Source organism: Chiloscyllium punctatum, chromosome 49 (genome assembly GCF_047496795.1).
Source record: "Chiloscyllium punctatum isolate Juve2018m chromosome 49, sChiPun1.3, whole genome shotgun sequence".
Classification (NCBI taxonomy): Eukaryota; Metazoa; Chordata; class Chondrichthyes; order Orectolobiformes; family Hemiscylliidae; genus Chiloscyllium; species Chiloscyllium punctatum.
The window spans coordinates 24377800-24395738 of record NC_092787.1 but is presented as its reverse complement, the minus strand read 5'-3'; the positions used below and the strand labels follow the sequence as shown (position 1 = coordinate 24395738).

At 46.3% G+C, this 17939-nt stretch overlaps 1 protein-coding gene across 5 annotated transcripts in view; it reads right to left on the bottom strand.

The window, feature by feature from the left end:
• The window catches only part of col27a1b (collagen, type XXVII, alpha 1b), a 653616-nt gene that overhangs the window by 570574 nt on the left and 65103 nt on the right, over positions 1-17939 (bottom strand). For 2 of the 5 annotated variants that reach the window (XM_072565907.1, XM_072565910.1), the window contains exon 1: positions 2112-2730. The exons of 1 other annotated variant lie outside the window; for it this stretch is intronic. In XM_072565907.1, coding sequence (XP_072422008.1) covers positions 2112-2167 — 56 coding nt within the window. In that variant the 5' untranslated portion in view covers positions 2168-2730. Of the gene's footprint in view, positions 1-2111; positions 2737-10930; positions 11331-17939 lie in introns of those variants that run through there. 2 more of the 5 variants (XR_011956099.1, XM_072565908.1) reach the window with 2 other exon arrangements.

Sequence of the window (17939 nt, the reverse complement as noted above, 5' to 3'; positions counted from 1 at the left end):
GCTGGGAGAAACCGCTGTCGATTTGAGTCACAGTCTCCACTCCGCAGAAACATCCACAATGCTAACTCCAGACTGGCTGCGATCCAGGAGTACAATACAGAGACCTCTGTGGATTCAAGTCATTGTCTGCTTCTGAGGTCTTCTCTAACTGAACCTAACACATCACAGATTGTATCGCCGAGGTTGCTTTTATATATTTTAATCCAAAAAGCTGGTTACCGATCCCCAATACCGAACCCCTAAACTTTCTTGCATAATTATTCAGCATCAATTAGCCCTTATGAACATTCAAATGAAAACTTTTGAAAAACTTTCAATGTCCACTCTGCTTTTCAAATTACTCAATGTTAACATGGCAGCTGCAAAAAACACTATTTAATATAACGACAATTTCAGGTCAAATCTGGTCAAATAACTAAGCACGGACCATTTTCAGTGTAAACAGAATGAAAGGAGGTGTTTGTGTTATTGCTGGGGTAGGGAGCTGTGATACTGCCCTGCAGTTAGGTCAACTTTTTTATTTGGGATATTGGTTCTCTATGAAACACGACACCGATTCCGAACTAACTGAAATTAGGGTAAATAAATCTTTAAAAAGTAACATAGAGAGCATTCATGTCAATGAGGAGACGCTTTCAGGGGCGGGAGGGGGAACCAAGATTATAGCGGCCAGAGTAGACTCAATTCTTTTTGCTCAACTCTCCCGGGAGTTCTTTTTTCACAGACAGGGAAGGAAGCTCAAGCGAACTGCTCCCAGCAACTCTCTCTCTCTCTCACCTGAAGTTACTCCCGATTCTGGGCACATACCGGGCTCTGCAAACGCTTCAGAACGGTAAGCAGCTGCCCGCCTGCTTCTGCTGCAGCAGAGTGGAGGGTGCGGGAATTAATGCTGTCTGGGAAAACCGGGAAGAGCAGAAAACAAGGCTTTCTCTCGGAGAGTTTGGAAATGTTGCCGAGAACAGTCCTGGACATCGAGGGGAGCCCAGGCACCGTCTCCAAATGACTGACCTCCCTCTCTCCAAACGAAGAGAGAGGACTGACAATCTGGGCAAATTCAGAGCACTGGATCTTCTCAAATAAAGAACACAGCAGCCCGTTACAAATGCTTCACATCCGAGCTTTTGAAACTAACAGTCCTGCGCTCTCAAGAGCACGAAAAGTTAAAGTTAAATGCTATCTTTCTTTAGCAGAGTTTTTCAGGAATACTTAAAACGAAAACAAATGTCTGGGTCATTGAAAGGCGAGTGTGTTTCTCAATTGTCATTTCTAACCCTAGCAGGGAGGGGGGGGGGGTGGAGGCAGATGTGTTAAAGCTATTTTTTTTAAGCGCGAACACACACACACCAGCTTTGCAGCAGTCCCCTAACTTTGCAAGCGGCAGATGTGAAAACTGTCAGCTTTCTGAGGAAATAGGAAGATGGGTTTTACACAAATCTCCATCTGATTCACACCACCCCGACACATGCCTCTGAGCAGCAAACACATGGAAAATAAAACACCACAGGATGGAATTCCCTCGCTCGGTTTGCACTTTTCACGTTCTCGACAGTGCCTTTGAAGTCTTCAGATCTGAAAGGGGGCGAGTTTTCAAACGTGCTTTTTATTTTAAAGATAACACAGCGGTTCCCTCTAAACGGGAGGGCACAGCAAGTACTGGGGGCTTTGTAGGGTTCCATATCCTCCCCCCCCCCCCCATTTCCCAGGAGTTATCCAAAGGGGTGGACCTTACCATTCAACCACCCCCCTCCCGACCTTCCCCAGAATATCTAACATTGTCCTGTCCTGGGCAGAGTGGGAACTGATCAAAAAGTTGCAGTAAAAAGTTGTGTGTGTGTGTGTGTATGTGTGCTTGTGTGTATGTCTGTGATGTGTGTGTGTCTGTGTCTCTCTGTATGTGTGTCAGTGTGTATGCCTGTGTGTCAGTGTGTGTGTATCTGTGTGTCAGTGTGTGTCTCTGTCTCTGTGTGTATATCTGTGTGTGCCTGTGTGTCTCTGTCAGTGTGTATGTGTTCCTGTGTGTCTCTGTCAGTGTGTGCGCGCCGGTGTCTCTGTCAGTGTGTGTGTGTGCCTGTGTGTCTCTGTCTGTGTGTCTGTGCTATTTGGAGACTCACCCCCCAAAGGCAGCAGCAGCCTTGCTGTTGGTGTCCAGTCCGGCTGCCGTCTCCATTCCGTTACTTCATTTTGTTCCGGAGTCCCATTGGGGAGAAGAGACAAGAGGCATCTGGCCCCTTCACTCCATCCGCAGGCTGGAAACGTGGAGAGCTGAAAGCAGGCGGCGTGGGGGGGAGATGACTGACCCACTGTGCTGCTGCCTGGTCTCCTGAACAGGGAGCGGACTCAGCAAGCGCTCGCTCTGTCAATCCCATTGAAGTGAAGCAGCGGTGGGGAGAGGCTTCAGCAGTGCTGCAGGTCCCCTTACACACACATGTGTGTGTGCTCAGAAACAAACCCTGAGACTGAGAGAGGGAGGAAGGCGGGCGGAGAGAGGAAAAAGGAAACTTCAGAAAACTCCGAGTCCCAGAGGAGAGGCATTGGAAGGAGGTGGGTTCAGGATCTCTCCAGCAACCTGACTCCTGCAGAGCTCAAGGCCGGTCCTCCTACCCCCGAGATTGTCCACATCTCCCGGCCCAAGTGCAACGCCTCAAACAGCCCCGCAAAGCCAGCGCAGGGAGGTTTTTTCTCTCTCTCTGTCTCTGTCTTCTTGTTGGAGGGGAGTGAGAGAATATTCACTCTCTGCTGCCGCCTCATGACGCGGAATGCAGTTTGCAATCTGACACACACATACACTCACACCCTCACACACACCCCCTCACATATACACACACACACACACCCTAACACACACACACCTACCCTTACACACCCTCACACATACACACACCCACCCTCACACACCCTCACACATACACACACCCACCCTAACACACACACACACCCACCCTTACACATACACACACCCACCCTCACACACCCTCACACATACACACACCCACCCTCACACACACACACACACCCTCACACATACACACACCCACCCTAACACACACACACACACCCTAACACACACACACACACACCCTAACACACACATACACACACCCACCCTAACACACACCCTCACACATACACACACCCACCCTAACACACACATACACACACACACACACACCCTCACACACCCTCACACACACACCCACCCTCACACACCCTCACACATACACACACACACACCCTCACACATACACATACACACACCCTCACACACACACACACCCTCACACCCACACACCCTCACACATACACATACACTCACACCCACACTCACACATACACACACACTCACACCCTCACATACACACACACCCTCACACACACACACATACACACACATACTCACACACACACATACACACACACACCCACCCACCTTCACATCCCCACACCCCCACACACCCCCACACACACAGAACCCAGGCCCGCGCTGGCAAAACGTTTTGCAGATTTGCCAAATTGCAGTTTTAATAAATGGGGCGGGGGGGGGGGGGGGGGAGCTAAATGAAGCAACCGAGTCACCGTGCAGCACACTGCAAAGAGCAACCAGACTTCAGAGATTGCAAGTCAGTTACATTCAACTGGGATCAATTTATTGTCGAAGCTAATTACCGCAGATTAGAATCATAGAGATGTACAGCACAGAAACAGACCCTTCGCTCCGACTCGTCCATGCCGACCAGATTAACCGGGTGTCATTTGCCAGCACTTGGCCCATATCCCTCTAAAAGGCGGAAGTGGGGACTGCAGATGCTGGAGATTACAGCCAATATTAGAGTGATGCTGGAAAAGCACAGCAGGTCAGACAGCATCGGAGAAGCTGGAGAATCGATGTTTTAGGGAAAAGCCTGATGAAGGGCTCCGGCTAGAAACGTAGACTTTCCTGCTCCTCGGATGCTGCCTGACCTGCTGTGCTTTTCCAGCAACACTCTTATCTAGACTCATATCCGTCTAAACCCTTCCTGTTTATGTACCCATCCAGATACCTTTTAAATACTGTAACTGTACCGAATTCTAGAATCTGTACCAAAAAAAAACATGCTGGAGATGACAGCAGGCTAGGAGGAGAGAGAAAAAGATCTAAACTGGGACATTAGTTTGCTTTCTCCCCATTGGATGCTGGGATGAATGAATTCATATTGGATTGGTCACCAAACTGTAATGCACTGTGCAAAATAAACTGCATATTGCGATTGCAGAGATAAAATTCCAACAAATTGTAAATAAAAGTAATTCGATGTATCTCTTTTTTGCAAATATCCATTTTGAAGTTATAGTGTTTGCTAAAACTGATGTTATATATTGTACCCAATTGATGTTCATGATTCAGAAATGACAAGGACCCGGATTGTGAATTACAGTACAGTGGTGAACACTGTAACGTCAGGAACAGCCTGTGGGATAAATTCTACAGCCGATATATTTGTGTTGGGAGCTGGTTGTTCAGCAGACTTCTAAGCTGCAACATTGTGTTAATTCATAGAGTTATAGAGACATACAGCAGGAAAACAGACCCTTTAGTCCAACTTGTCCATGCTAACCAAGTTTCCCAAACTAAACTAGTCCCACTGGCCTGCATTTGGCCCATATCCCTCTAAACCATTCCTATTCATACAACTGTCCAAATCAGTTTTAAATGTTATAATTATACCTGCATCAATGTCCTACTTCCAGGTGGGGTGGGTGAGATCCTACAAACTTTACTCCCTCACTTTAATCCCAAATATTGTGTTTAACACACACTTCGTATAGTGTAAATGTAGAGGATAAGTACAGAGTAACTGTTGTACTGGAAATAAAAGAGAGGTGTGAGTTATTATACTAGTGGAGTGGGCAGATAGATGGCAGATACAGAGAAGAGTGAGATGCTGCATTTTGGTTGGAAAGTCAAGATAAAAGAGGAGGTTCCAATTCTAAAGGTAGTGCAGGAGCAGAGGATATATATGCACACAGATATTGAAGGTAGCAAGACAGGTAGAGACAAGTTAATAAAGCTATATTAATAAAATTAACACATTGTCCTCAGCTTTGATAACAGGGCATAGAATACAAAATCAGGGAGGTTTTAATGAATGTGTATAAGACACTTGCTAGACTATTGTCTACAGTTCTGTGCACCACATTATATGAAAGATGGAGAGTGTACAGAAGCAATTTACAAGAATGATTCCAGGGATGAGAAACTTCAGTGATGAGTACAGATTGCAGAGGCTGAGTTCTGAGGGTCGTGCAACACAAAAAGTTAACTCTGATTTCAGTCCACAGACGCTGCCAGACCTGCTGAGCTTTTCCAGTAATTTCTGCTTTCGAAGAAGATGAGTCTGTTCTCTGTGGAGAGATGAAGCTGAGAGAAGATCTGACAGAGACTGTCAAAACCAGGACTGTGCATGATCAGTTTGATAGGGAGAAACTGTCCTCTCTTGTAAAAGGATCAGGAACCAGAGACCACAGGTTTGAAGTGATTTCCAAAATGAGCAAATGTAATGCAAGTAAAACCTTTGTCACTCAGTGAGTGGTGAGGGTGTGCAATACGCTACCTCAAAATATAGTGGATGCAGGTTCAATCGAGGCACTCAGGAGGGGCATGGGATGGTTATTTAGATAAAAATAAAGTGCCAAGGTACAGAGGGAAAATACAGGAAATTGGCATGAGGTAATGATGATCATTTGAAGAGCTGGCACAAGCACATTGGGCTGCATGGCTTTCTTCAGCGACATGGAATTCTGGGTGCCTGCAGTTTGGATGGTAAAATCATTACCCGGTATTTGTTAATGAGTTGTGTGGACGCATGTGGACAGTGTAATAACCAAGTAATCATCTCTGTGCAATTCTTTTGTTTCTGTTGAATCATTCGGAAAGTATAAGGTTGTGAATCCCTGGGGTTTACCATCACTGTTTGTAGTTATAGATCTCTCCAGGTAGCAGTGCGCACTGGGTTGAATAGAGCCAGCGTGTGTGTCACTCACAGTTGGCAGAGGCCCCCTTGTGTTTGTTGTTTTTGGTTGGCTGAGATTGCTTTGAAATGAAGAAGTTAGAGACTCCCATTTTGTTTTATTTAGAGAAGATTTGGTTTGTGCCTCACTGAGGGATTTAGCAGAGGCCGAGAATTGTTGGAAGCTGTGTGGTTTAATTCTGACACTGGGTGTGTTAGTGCAATGCTATACCTGTTGCAGATTAATCACATTTCCCTGTTGAATGTCAGAAAAATCTAACAGGAATTTTTCTCAGTATTGGAAAAACTTTAACTTTTGGTCGCTCTTTTCTTGGCCAGTGCATCAAGTACTTTACAACACATCCGTCACTTTCGACATTCACTCCATCCTCCACCACCAACAGATGCATAGTAGTAACAGTGTGTGTTCCAGCTACAAAATGCATTGAAGTAACTCAATGTTCCTTCAACAGAGGATTCCAAAACTTGTGACCACTAGCACCTAAAACGATAAGGACAAACAGATACATGGGACCACCACCAAGTTCCCTTCCAACCCACAAACTGTCCTGACTTGGAAATATATCATTGTCGTTTCAGTGCTGCTAGGTCAAAATCCTGCCCCTCACTCTGCAACGGTGCCGCGGACCTAACTATGACACTGCTGCGATACCTACAGCACTGCAGAGATACTGACGGCGCTGCAGAGATACATACAGCATTGGGGACTGCAGCGGTTCAGGAGGGTGGCTCATCTCGCAGTGGTAATTAGGTATAGACAAGGAATGTATATGTGTGTGTATCTATGTGCATGTGTGTATATATATGCATATGTGTGTATATATATATGTTTGTGTGTGTATTTGTGGGCGTGTGTGTATTTGTGTGTGTGTGTGCATGCATGTATGCATGTGTATTTGTGTGTGCACACATGTGTGGGTGCGTGTGTGTATTTGTGTGTGTCTGTGTGCGTCTGTGTGTCAGTGTGCGTGCGCTTGTATTTGTGTGTGTATTTGTGCGTGTGTGCAAGTGTGTCTGTGTATGCGTGTGTATTTGTGTGTGTGTGCGTGTGTGCATGCATGTGTGTGTGCGTGTCTGTGTGTATTTGTGTGTGCCTGTGTGGTGTGCGTGTCTGTGTGTATTTGCATGTGTCTGTATGTGTATGCGTATGTGTGCACGTGTGCATGCGTATGTGTGTATGCGTATGTGAGCATATGCGTGTGCGTGTATGTGTGTGCGTATTTGTGCATGTGTGTGTGTGCACACGTGTGTTTGTGTGTGAGCACGTGTATGTGCGTGTGTATACGTGCATGTGCACGCGTATGTTTGTGTGTGAGCACGTGTATGTGCGTGTGAGCACGTGCATGTGCACACGTGTGTTTGTGTGTGTGCATGTGCATGCGTGTATTAGCGTGGGTGCGCATACGCCTATCAGCGTGGGTGCGCGTGTGCGTATCAGCGCGGGTGCGCATATCAGCGCGGGTGCGCGTGCGCACAGGTGTGTATGTGTGCATGTGTATTTGTGTGTATATTAGTGTGTGTGTATATTTCTGTGTGTGCGTCTGTGTGTGCGTGTCTGTTCGCACGTATGTGTGTGTATTTGTATGTGTGTACGTGTGAAAGAGATAATGTGTGTGCGCGCATCTGTGTGTATGTGTGCGCGTATATGAGAATATGTGTGTGTGCACGTGTCTATGTGCGTGTGTGTGTGTATATGTCTGTGTGTGTGAGTGAGAGAGAGAATATGTGTGTGTGTGTTTGTCTCTGTGAATGTGAGTGCTTTTCTGCATATGTATGTCTCTTAATTCGGACACTGGGTGTGTTAGTGCAATGCTATACCTGTTGCAGATTAATCACATTTCCCTGTTGAATGTCAGAAAACTCTGACAGGATTTTTTCACAGTATTGGAAAAACTTTAACTTTTGGTCGCTCTTTTCTTGGCCAGTGCATCAAGTACTTTACAACACATCCGTCACTTTTGACATTCACTCCCTCCTCCACCACCAACAGATGCTTGTGTCAGAGTGTGTCTGGTCGGTGAATGTGTGTGCCTGCATATGTGTGGCTGGGTGTGAGTGGGTGCCTGTGTGACAGGGCCTGTTTATGGCAAAAGTGTGGGGTGGGTGAACGATTCAATGAAATAGTGTGGAAAAATTGGAAATGTTAACTCGAAACCCAGCTGATTGCACTTGCATTAACCGTGAGGGGCGCACTAACGTACAAGTGTCCTCTCAAACATCTACTTCAGAGGAGAAAGCGCCAATGGAACCACTCACTGTAAACCACAGACCGGCACAACAACACACCCCGGGACAAGAACGCACCCCCGGGACAGGAACGCAGCCTGGTATAATATCACACCCCGGGGACAGTCACACAGCCTGGTATTATACCATACCCCAGGACAGAAACACACCCCAGGGACAGAAACACACCCCGAGACAGTACACAACCCGAGATAGTAACACACCCCAGGGACAGAAACACACCCCGAGACAGTACACAACCCGAGATAGTAACACACCCCAGGACAGAAACACACTTCAGGGGACAGTAATGCAACCCAAGACTGAAACGCACCCCGGGGACAGATACGCACACCCAGTAACGCACCACGGGGACAGATACGCACACCCAGTAACGCACCCCGGGGACAGATACGCACACCCAGTAACGCACCCCGGGGACAGATACGCACACCCAGTAACACACCCCGGGGACAGTAACACACACCCAGTAACACACACCCAGTAACACACCCCGGGAACAGTAATGCACCCCGGGGACAGAAACGTACCCCGGGGACAGAAACGCACCCCGGGGACAGAAACGCACCCCGGGGACAGAAACGCACACCCAGTAACACACCCCGGGGACAGAAATGCACACCCAGTAACATGCCCCGGGGACAGAAACGCACCCCGGGGACAGAAACGCACCCCGGGGACAGAAACGCACACCCAGTAACACACCCCGGGTACAGTAACACGGGGACAGAAACGCACCCTGGGGACAGAAACGCACCCCAGGACAGTAACACACCACGAGACAATAAAGCACACCCCAGGGACAGTAACACACCCCGGGGACAGTAACACACCCCTGGGGACAGTAACACACCCCTGGGGACAGTAACACACACCCAGTAACACACCCCTGGGGACAGTAACACACCCCGGCGACAGTAACGCACCCCTGGGGACAGAAACGCACCAAGAGACACTAAAACACACCCCAGGGACAATAACACACCCCTGGGGACAGTTACACACACCCAGTAACACGCCCCGGGGACAGTAACACACCCTGAGGGACAGTAACACACCCCGGGGACAGTAACACACTGCAGGATAATAATACACACCTATCGCTAAAAACAAAGTGCAAATTCAGCAAAGGACATCGTTGTAATCCGGAACTCCCCAGTGTTCAAAGCAATGCTAAATTCTCTTTCTCAGTTTCATAGTTTTGTCAGTTATTTTAACAAACCTGCACAAAGATGTTATTGCACAATTCTGGAACTTGAACCCAGGCCTCCTGGCTGAGAGATGAAGGCAGTAACACTGTGTCATCGGAACCCCCTCAGGACTTCCTGAGATTTTTAATCGCCCCTAAGATATTGAGGGCAGTGGAGGTTATTTTTCCGGGTCAGAGATGTTACTTACACACCTCTGCAGTAAGGTGGGACCTGAGCCCGGCTCTCCTGGTTGAGAGGTAGGGTCACTCCCACCGTGCCACGGGTACTCTCTCGGACTGTCCTGAAACTGTTATGGTGTTCCGTGCTGGAACCAGCCCACGTGTCCCATTGGATCGCTCTGTACTGAATCACAGCCTTTTAGAAAGCCGCACCAAGAAACCTCAAACACTAAATCTAACCCTCAAGCAGCCAGACTGAGGCTGCTGCCATCCTGCCCAGGATACTGAACTTTCACAACCAGCTCTGCACTGGCCTCCAGAGTGACACTGAGCCGGCGCTAACACAATGCCAATGCCCCCTCCCAAAGGCTGGTCCTGAGCTCCCCGTGAACACAACAACATGAGCACACACACAGACATACACAAACACACAGAACCACACACCCATACACACAACCTCAGACCCATACACACACATCTACATCCACACCCACTGGCACACACCCAGACATACCCAGACACACACACCCACACACACATACACACCCACACACAGACACATACAGACATACCCAGACACACACATCCACACACACAGACACACACACACACACACACCCAGACACACACAGAGGCACACACACACACACAGATATACAAACATACCCAGACACACACACCCACAGACACACACAGAGACACAGACACACACATACGGACATACCCAGACACACACAGCCACACACACACACACACACACACATACAGACATACCCAGACACACACCCACAGACATACACATACACCCACACACAGCCACACACACACATACAGACATACCCAGACACACACCCACAGACATACACAGACATACACATACACACACACATACAGACATACCCAGACACACACCCACAGACATACACAGACATACACATACACCCACACACAGCCACACACACACACACACACACATACAGACATACCCAGACACACACCCACAGACATACACAGACGTACACATACACCCACACACACACACACACATACAGACATACCCAGACACACACCCACAGACACCCACAGACATACACAGCCACCCACACACAGCCACACACCCTGACACTGCAAACCTAGCCCTCACACAGCATCCTCCTGTCACTTTGCTATATTTAGGGAACTAGCCAATCCCAAATCCACGTCTCCCTCTCTCTCTCTCTCTGTCTTCCCCCGACCCACCATTCTGGCACATCCTGAATGAAATCGGAAATCGGTAAAGAAGGAGGAAATATTAAAAAGTGAGACTTACTTTCTTGCGAGTGTAGAGCGTTTGCAATCTCTCCTTCGAGTCGCTAAATACATTTGTATGCATTTGCTCCAGTAACTAAATCCGAGCTTTATTCAAAAGGTGCTTCCCAGATCTTTCACATTCATTGGGGAAGGAGTGAACGGCTTTCCCACTCTCTCTCTCCCTCCCTCCCCAAATAGCCACAGCACGTTTCCTGTAAGGATCCAGCGGCACTGAGTTAGCTCAGTGTCCTCAGAGCGGCCTTGGAGCTCCACAAGTGACTCCCTTTCCCTTGCTGGCGAGTACTCATTGAGGAGCAGAGCCGGAGGAGGAACAGGCTGCTCTCTGGTGGCCTTACAGCATTTCCAGAGAGCCCGGACGGAGAGAGCTCCGTCTCTCTCACACACACACACACACACACAGACAGACACACTGACCGGGGAGACAGCTCTGCGCTGGTCCCCCCTGTTTAAATAGCCGCTCGCTATTGACTGGACTGTTTAGCTAAAACACCGCCTGGGTGTCTGGTTTCACCACCAACCACACGGTCGACTTAATGAGAGGGAACGCACCCTCCGGGCTGCAGTGCTATCTATAGAGCACCATTCTCTCTCTATAGAGCACCATTCTCTCTCTAACACAACCACCTGATGAAGGAGCAGCGCTCCGAAAGCTAGCGCTTCCAATTAAACCAGTTGGACTATAACTTGGTGTTGTGTGGTTTTTAACTTTGTCCACCCCAGTCCAACACCGGCATCTCCAAATCTCTCTAACACAGTCCTGCATGTATAACACCATTTCCTAACACAGTCCTGTATATATAACACCATTTTCTCTCTAACACAGTCCTGTATATATAAAATCATTTCCTAACAGTCCTGTGTATATAACACCATTTCCTAACGCAGTCCTGTATATATAAACCATTTCCTCTCTAACACAGTCCTGTGTATATAACACCATTTCCTCTCTAACACAGTCCTGTATATATAACACCATTCCCTCTCTAACACAGTCCTGCATAGATAACACCATTTCCTAATACAGTCCTGCATAGATAACACCATTTCCTCTCTGACACAGTCCTGTGTATATAACACCATTTCCTCTCTAACACAGTCCTGTATATATAAACCATTTCCTCTCTAACACAGTCCTGTGTATATAACACCATTTCCTCTCTAACACAGTCCTGTATATATAACACCATTCCCTCTCTAACACAGTCCTGCATAGATAACACCATTTCCTAATACAGTCCTGCATAGATAACACCATTTCCTCTCTAACACAGTCCTGTGTATATAACACCATGGCACTCATCCACAGACTCTATCAACAAACACATCAACCTGGACCCAATATACAGGTCACTGCAGTGGACAGCTGGAACTGACAACCGGAAGCGGCAGAGACAGGCCACTATAAATGCCAGAGGAAACATCACAGAAGCGCTTCACAGGAGGCTCCCAAGCATTGAGGATGTCACCTAGACAGGGGACGAAACGTTTGCAAGACAAATTCCCAGCTCGGCGAACAGAACCACAACAACAAGCACCCGAGCTACAAATCTTCTCCCAAACTTTGAACACAGTCCTGTATATATAACACCATTCCCTCCCTAACACAGTCCTGCATGTATAACATCATTCACTCTTCAAAACAGTTCAGTAACTCTTCTGTGGGGCTGCACCTTCCCTTCCCTCTGCTTCACATAAATATCACTTACTGCATTCATATCTTCAATTGCTAAACTTTCCTGATATTCCTGAGTTTTGCATATTGGTCATTTCTTAATCTAACAATTAAGAAACGTCAATGACCAGTAGTCACTCATATCTAACAGTTTCAAAACAGTAAATTCCTCTTTTTTTTCTTCAGACTGTTGACTTACTGCGTCACAAAGGACGTGCCCTAGAGGCTGAAACATCCCCCTCAATACATCCCCTGAGACTGTTCCACAATTAATTCAGTGGAACATTCTGTACACCATTGGAGTGGGAGTGGACCTGAGGTCTGGGTCCACTGAAGGACACAACTTTGTTTTTGCACTTAATTGGAGGGTCAATTCATGCTGTATGAAATTGGGATTTAATCAATAGCGTGCACCCCTCAATTGAAGCTGTTTTAATTGTTGTAACTGTCCCCACAGTTGCAGATCATACATTTCAAACCGAGTAGAAACTCATCACAGCCATAATCAGCTGACAAGGCCAGCAAAAGGCGTTTGACAAGGTTCCCCATGGGAGACTGGTTAGCAAGGTTAGATCTCATGGAATACAGGGAGAACTAGCCATTTGGATACAGAACTGGCTCAAAGGTAGAGGAGAGCGGGTGGTGGTGGAGGGTTGTATTTCAGACTGGAGGTCTGTGACCAGTGGAGTGCCACAAGGATCGGTGCTGGGCCCTCTACTTTTCGTCAATTTATATAAATGATTTGGATGTGAGCATAAGAGGTATAGTTAGTAAGTTTGCAGATGACACCCAAATTGGGGGTGTAGTGGACAGCGAAGAAGGTTAACTCAGATTACAACGGCACCTTGATCAGATCGGCTAATGGGCTGAGGAGTGGCAGATGGAGTTTAATTTAGACAAATGTGAGGTGCTGCATTTTGGAAAAGCAAATCAGAGCAGGACTTATACACTTAATGGTAAGGTCCTAGGGAGTGTTGCTGAACAAAGAGACCTTGGAGTGCAGGTTCATAGCTCCTTGAAAGTGGAGTCGCAGGTAGATAGGATAGTGAAGAAGTGGTTTGTTATGCTTTCCTTTATTGGTCAGAGTATTGAATACAGGAGTTGGGAGGTCATGTTGCGGCTGTACAGGACATTGGTTAGGCCACTGTTGGACTATTGCATGCAGTTCTGGTCTCCTTCTAACCAGAAGGATGTTGTGAACCTTGAAAGGGTTCAGAAAAGATTTACAAGGATGTTGCCATGGTTAGTGGATTTGAGCTATAGGCGGGGGCTGTATTTCCTGGAGGGTCAGAGGCTGAAGGGTGACCTTATTGAGGTTTATAAAATCATGAGGGGTACGGATAGGGTAAACAGACAAAGTCTTTTACCTGGGGTGGGGGAGTTCAGAACTAGAGGGCATAGGTTTAGGGTGAGAGGTGAAAGATATAAAAGAGACCTAAGGAGCAACTTTTTCACGCAGAAGGTGGTACATGCATGGAATGAGTTGCCAGAGGAAGTGGTGGAGGCTGGTACAATTGCAACATTTAAAAGGTATCTGGGTGGGTATTTGAGTAGAAAGGGTTTAGACGGATATGGGCCAAAAGCTGGCAAATGGGATGAGATTAGGTTAGGATATCTGGTCGGCATGGACAAGTTGGACTGAAGGGCTTGTTTCCGTGCTGTATATCTCTATGACTCTATAACTCTAAGAGACTCTGACACACACCAAAAAGTGAAAGTATTGGAGAAACTCAGCAGGTCTGAACTGTAGTTTCAGATCAGTAAGTTTAATAGGGAACACAAGTTTGAAATGTTGGGGAGACTTTAGCTGAGCTGGCAGCGCCTGCAGAGAACAGACAATCAATCTTTCCCCTTTCCTCGCAGCCCCCTCATCTCATACAGGGTCCCTCTCTGAAATATCAGATTGTCTATTCTCTCCACAGCTTCTGGCTTGCATTTGGGTGTTTCCAGAATTTTCTGACTTTGTTTCAACTTTTCCACTATTTTGTTTTTTTGTAGTATAAACAGGGTACAGCTCAGCTGGAATGAATGCTTCACTTCCAACTTCCCTGTGGTTCAGCTCTGAACTGCACGCCAAGAATGGAATGCTTGAATCCCTTGTGTCCTACGGATCACAACTGGACACAGTAATCAAGGCAAAGTCTGACCAGAGAACTTCACTGTTGGAGCACTGACTTCCGCTGACTTGGCCCCACACTTCAGCCTGCTTTCTGTTGCTTTTGTTGACTGCTGCTCTGTGCATCAAGTCAATAGGTGTCACAAAGCCGGTCCTCTCTCTCTCTCTCAAAGCTGTTCCTTTTCTCAAGGAGACTGTGTCCTTGATTTTCTTCAGAGGGGTCGCAAAACAGCTCGGGCTCCGAAATGACTGGGTTGGTACAGAGATGAAAAGGGTTCATTCAGAGGCCTTTTTGTTTTTATGTAAACAGATGAGACTTTAGGCCACAGCTTTTGTGTTTTAGAAGTAGCCTGTATAATGAAAGGGGAGTGGTCAGTCCTGAAAGCTGAAGTCTTGTTTGAGCCAGTTCGACAGTGGAAACAGGCTGCTAGACTCTCTCTCCTTCTGCCCTTCTAACTTTGACCTGTAAGTCTCTGTTTCATTTTTATTCTGTGTTTAAGGGGGTTTGTTTATTGGTGCTGTTGTGTATTTTCAGAACAGCATAACTAAGTCTAGTTTGGATAGACTGCGTTCTGTGGGTATTCTATATTCTGTTCTTTGTGTTTCATTCCATAATTTTGTAATTAATGTTTTAAAACTGGGTAGTCAATCTAGCTAACTTACTCTGGGTAATTTTCACTGTACACTTACCAAAACAAATAGCAAAGTTATGGTCTGGACTGTTTCTTTCAGAATGTTTTGAGTGGTCTGGCCTTTTCCACAACATGGGATCCCTGAATCTCTTCCAAACTCCATGCCATTCTACTCTCATACATATGCATTCTTCACACATCCAATGCTAAATGAGCAGGACTTTCCTACAATTAAGCACTAGGAAAACAAAATGCACCTTCTCCACCAGCCAGTCTCTGATCTTTGCCCACTGTTAGACCTCACCTCGTTGACTCGTTGGTGTAACCGATAAGGCCTAAGTTATCCAACAGTAAGTTTGGGTCATAAGATACAGGAGCCATCGTGTCTGCTCTGCCATTTGACCATGTTTGTCAACCCCATTCTCCTGCCTTCTCCCCATAACTCTTGATCCCATTACTAAGCAAGAACCTATCTATCTTAAAGGCACTCAATGATGTGGCCTCCATAGCCCTCTGCAACAATGAATTTCAGAGATTAACCACCCTCTGGCTGAAGAAATTCCTCTTCATTTCAGCTCTAAAGGGTTGTCCCTTCAAACTGAGACCTTGTCCTCAGGTCCTCATCTCTTCTACTAGTGGAAACATCTTCTCCATGTCACTCTATCTGGGCCTCTCAGTATTCTATATGTTTCAGTCAGATTCCTTCTCATCCTTCTAAACTCCATCCAGTACAGACCAAGAGTCCTCAATCGCTCCTTATATGACAAGCCCTTCATCTCTGAGGTCATCCTTGTAAACTTCCAATGGACACCCTCCAATGTCAGCATATACTTTAGATATGGTGCCCAAAACTGTTCACAATATTCCAAATCCAGTCTGACAAGAGCTTTACATAGCCTCAGCAGCACACACCTCCTCTTCAAGACATTAATTATTAGGATGGGGTCAGATTGGGTGAGACAGTGATTCAGTCGTTAGTATTGCTGCCTCACAGCACCAGGGACCCTGGGTTCAACTCCACCCTCAGGCGACTGTCTGTGTGGAGTTTGTACATTCTCCCCATGTCTGCGTGGGTTTCCCCTGGGTTCTCTGGTTTCCACCCACAGTCCAATGATGTGCAGGTTAGGTAGATTGGCCATGGGAAATTGCCCATAACGTCTAGGAAGTATAGATTAGGTTTATTAGCTCTGGGAAATGCAGGGTTTCAGGGATAGGGTGGGAAGATGTTCTTCAGAGGGTTGGTACAGACTTGTGCTGTTTCCACACTGTGAGGGATTCTATGATGATTGGAGTTTCTTTAAGTATGAAATACTGCAATGTAGCTTTAAGGGGGGAACAAAAAGTAAACACAGCAGTTCTAGTTATAGTTATCGGTGTTATAGTTATTGGGGTTATAGTTATCAGGGTTATAGTTATCGGGGTTAAAGTTATCGGGGTTATAGTTGGAACACATTTTGCATTTGTGCTCCAATAAGCCTACTATTTGCAGTAAACAGAAGCCAAAAGTGGCACAAGAACAAGAATTGGAAACAAATGATATGAGTTAAGGCTGAATATACTGGAGGTACACCACAAGTACTTCTCCCATTAGTTAGGAATTGTGAATATATGGTGTATGTTAAGATTAGGTTGTTGTAGAGAAGCTGTGAACTCACTTCCCATTGGTAAGGAAATAGTTATAGAGTCATAGAGATGTACAGCATGGAAACAGACCCTTTGGTCTAACTTGTCCATGCCAATATCCTAATCTAATCTAGTCCCATTTGCCAGCATTTGGCCCATGTCTCTCTAAACCTTTCCTATTCATATACCTAGAGGCCTTTTAAATGTTGCAATTTTACCAGCCTCCACCACTTCCTCTTCCATATATGCACCACCGTCTGCGTGAAAAAGTGGCCTCTTAGATCTCTTTTCACTCTTTCCCCCTCTCACCTTAAACCTATGTCCTCTAGTGTTGGACTCTGCTTCACTGGGGAAATGACTTTGTCTATTTATCCTATCCCTGCCCCTCATTATTTTATAAACTTCTATAATGTCACCCCTCAGCCTCTGACACTCCAGGGAAAATAACCCCAGTCTATTCAGCCACTCCCTATAGCTCAAACCCTCCACTCCTGCCAACATCCTCGTAATTCTTTTCTGAACCCTCTCAAATTTCACAACATCCTTTCTACAGCAGGGAAACCAGAATTAAACACAGTATTCAAAAGTGGGCCTAATCAACATCCTGTACAGCTGCAACATGATCTCCTAACTCTTATAGTCAATGCACTGACCAATAAAGGCAGGTATACCAAACATCTTCTTCACTATCTTCTCTACCTGCGACTCTATTTTCAAGGAACTATGAACCTGCAGTCCCAAGGTCTCTTTGTTGTTGGAGAAAATTTATTCGTGTGTTGACACAGATGCATAATTTTGCCTAAATACAAAGTGCAAAATAAAATACAAAAATGACTCACTTACCAGGGTTCGACATTTGTCAAAAGGACATTTGCTAAAGGGCAGGACGGTTAGCTGTTAGTATTCAGTCCTTGCCAAGGGTATTAGCAGTGAATGGGTAAATGTCAGAGGCTGAAGGATTCAT